We start from the raw sequence: 2,890 nt of genomic DNA, 5'->3' as shown, positions 1-2,890 counted from the left end.
ATAGATTTCAGATGCGTATATTCCGGGTAATTTGTTATTCTGAAAAATCAAGTTGCAATGCATATGAGATTTTTTCAACAAACTTTATGATTTATGAAGGATTTTATCACTGACTCGCGGAAAGTATTACTAGCTTTCAATTAATTTCATTGAAAATTTTACATTTTTTCCGGAAAATTACAATTGACGGAAAATTATTTGGCGTCTGGGAAAAATTTCGGGAATTTAAAAATTAGAGATCCTGAATTCTCTCAAATTTCCAATACCAAAATTTCACACATTTAATTGAACCCTAAAAATATTTAAATTTCCCAAAATGTGTACCAGAAATTTTTTCATAAAATCCGTGAACCTCCGGAGAAATCATTTTCAATTTCAAAAAACATTTCCGATTTTTTTATTCTCAATGCCATCCATGCAGTCACAGTAGATCTCAGTCATCAGCTCAGGGTCATAATCCCAAGCGCAATTTCTACTCGCCATATTCTTCCCCATTCCAACAATAATAAATTAAATAATAAATTTTACTGAATAATTGGTAATATATCCGACGCATTGTCTGCCCCTATCAAAAATACATGAGCTGATAAAGGATATTTGTCCACATATATATAAATTATGTATGTACTCCCCCAATTTATTATTCCGACTGTAATTTAAATCGAATATAAATATGACACGTGAATATTATTTTCCTGTGGGTTGAGAGACAATCGGTGCGGTTTTCCCCCTGGAAATTCCAAAATACTGGATGAACCTGTGATGAGCTCCTGGGAAATAAACAACTATGAGGTGTTACTCATTGAATATTGATTACGTAAAGTCAGGATCATGCTCGTTGTATTGGTGATTATCGAGCTATAAAAGAAGAAATCATCAATGGTTTTTCATAGTCTATTTTCCGGTGTCTTGATACTCAGTCCAGGATTGAGTTCTTCAAGATGTTGAAAGCTTTTTTGATTCTGCTCCTTGCCAATGGGTTGTGGGCACTTCCGGTCGATTCGGATTCGAGTGAGTTCAAAAATTATTACACATTCGACAGAAGCCCTTTCAATTTTCACAATCAGATAGAATAATTGATATCCCAACAATTTCTTCGATTCCAAAAGAACTCCTGAAGTAATTCATCATTTCAATTGATAAATACCAATTGATTACTGAACGATTTTTTTCAATAGTAATTACTTATTTCTAATAATTAATAATGTAAATAATGTTATAATAAATAATGATCAGGTTTATTTCTGCCGTGAATTCGGAGTGATTAGATAATTTTTTTTGGGAGATCGTCTCGATTATTTTGGATTGACTTAATTGATGCTTTGGGTTGATGAGGGTCGTGATTTTATTTAATTCATCCAAATTAATTTAGGCCGAACAGCCAAAGTAGAAGTGCCGTCGCTGGAGTTACAACCCCCAAAGGAGGACGCGGAGACAGCTGATTTCAATGATTTTAATGTTGACGTTCTGAACGAAAATGTGACGCTTGCAACTGAATTATTACCTCCGAAGGAAGATGAAGAGACTCGTCATGGGATTGTCTTCATCGTTAATCTTTTCGCGGTGAAAAATGAAACGGATGAAGAGGATCCAAAAGAGGTTCTCACTGATGATATCAAGGCCGCGGTACCAGCAATACTCGGTGAGCTTTTCATATCCTGAGTTTCAATCGGAAATTAATGATATGATTAAATTTGAACGGCGAACTTCATTGAAAAATTACTGTGTTAGAACCTGTGGCGACGATTCTCCTCGTCGTCGAGGAGGACGACGAAGGTGCACTGGTCAGTCTTGACGAGCTCGCCAAGGAGCTCGAGGAAGAGGGCATCAAGGTTGAGAAAATAGGTGATGATGTGGATACAAAGGTCATCAGGGTTGACTTCGATGGAGAAGTGTCTGGTGAGGATTCCGATGTCCGGGAGTTGCAGCCGAAGAAGCTCAACCGAATACGAAGATCACCCCATCTCATCAGCAAACTTTTAGAGAAGAAATTCGGTGGCGGCGGTGGCTGCAATACCTGCGGCGGTGGTTATCAGCCACCACCACCTCCACCTCCCTGTTACAACTGCGGTGGTGGACACTACGGCGGTGGTGACCGTAAGTTTATTATTATTTTTTATCAGGAATTTATTAAATAAGACTAATGGGTGGATCGGATGAAATAAAGCTCTTCCAGATGAATTCAAATGGATACGATTGTTGATATTTCAGGTACAATCGTTATACCTGTGTATGAACAGCCTCGGTACCAACCTCAACCTCATTACCAGCCACAGCCTCATTATCAGCCACAGCCTCATTATCATCCCGGTGGCGGTCAGTGTGATGTCTGCAATGGACGAGGTGGTGGTGGCGGGTAAGATCTTTTTCACTGATAGTAAATAAATCATCAAGTCCGAACCATCACACGATAAAAAAAAATTCTCGTCCTCTCCTTTTCATCCGTTCACCAGATTTTCCCCTTTACCAACGGACGATTCAATTGCTACAATTACTTCTCTCCGCGATTTACATTTATGAACGTTATGATCTGGTGTTAAAATAATTCCCACGATTTTTAGGAATCATGGATCGTACAGTCAGGCCTCTGCGCAGGCTTCCTCCGGTAGTTGGTACGTGGATTAATCAAAAAATTATTTACAAGTAAAATTGGGAACAGGTAATCACCCTTTTTGGTTTTCAGGTAAAAAAATCACCGCCCGTTGTTCCACTTGAAGACTATTTATCTCAATTCCCACAATTCATCGATGTGTTATGATTCCAACGTACCCTGAAGACATTTTTTTTGTAATGTTAATTGCATGATAATTTTAATGAACATTTTAAAAAATAAACAACTCTGCGGAAGTTATTGCTTTTACCTTGTGAAGATCGTGGCTGCAATGTCAAT

The 2,890-nt window shown here is 37.9% G+C and overlaps 2 protein-coding genes across 3 annotated transcripts in view; both read left to right on the top strand.

Annotated features, from left to right (window-relative positions):
- The first annotated feature begins 905 nt into the window (after positions 1-905).
- On the top strand, positions 906-2,834 carry LOC105267976 (uncharacterized). 2 transcript variants are annotated; one of them, XM_011307180.1, is made up of 6 exons: positions 906-1,011; positions 1,373-1,642; positions 1,732-2,097; positions 2,212-2,356; positions 2,562-2,612; positions 2,684-2,834. In XM_011307180.1, the coding sequence occupies exons 1-6, from the start codon at positions 942-944 to the stop codon at positions 2,685-2,687; spliced, it is 906 nt and encodes a 301-aa protein (XP_011305482.1). In that variant the 5' UTR covers positions 906-941; the 3' UTR covers positions 2,688-2,834. The 2 variants fall into 2 exon arrangements, with proteins under 2 accessions (XP_011305482.1, XP_011305483.1); XM_011307181.1 differs by having other exon boundaries at positions 2,562-2,615; positions 2,686-2,834.
- The window catches only part of LOC105267977 (uncharacterized), a gene marked incomplete in the record, with an annotated part of 3,348 nt that continues 3,141 nt past the window's right edge, over positions 2,684-2,890 (top strand). Inside the window, 1 exon segment of the mRNA XM_011307182.1 lies at positions 2,684-2,890.

This window comes from Fopius arisanus, unplaced genomic scaffold (genome assembly GCF_000806365.1).
Source record: "Fopius arisanus strain USDA-PBARC FA_bdor unplaced genomic scaffold, ASM80636v1 scaffold00052, whole genome shotgun sequence".
Taxonomy (NCBI): Eukaryota; Metazoa; Arthropoda; class Insecta; order Hymenoptera; family Braconidae; genus Fopius; species Fopius arisanus.
This window is presented reverse-complemented; position numbering and strand designations above follow the sequence as displayed.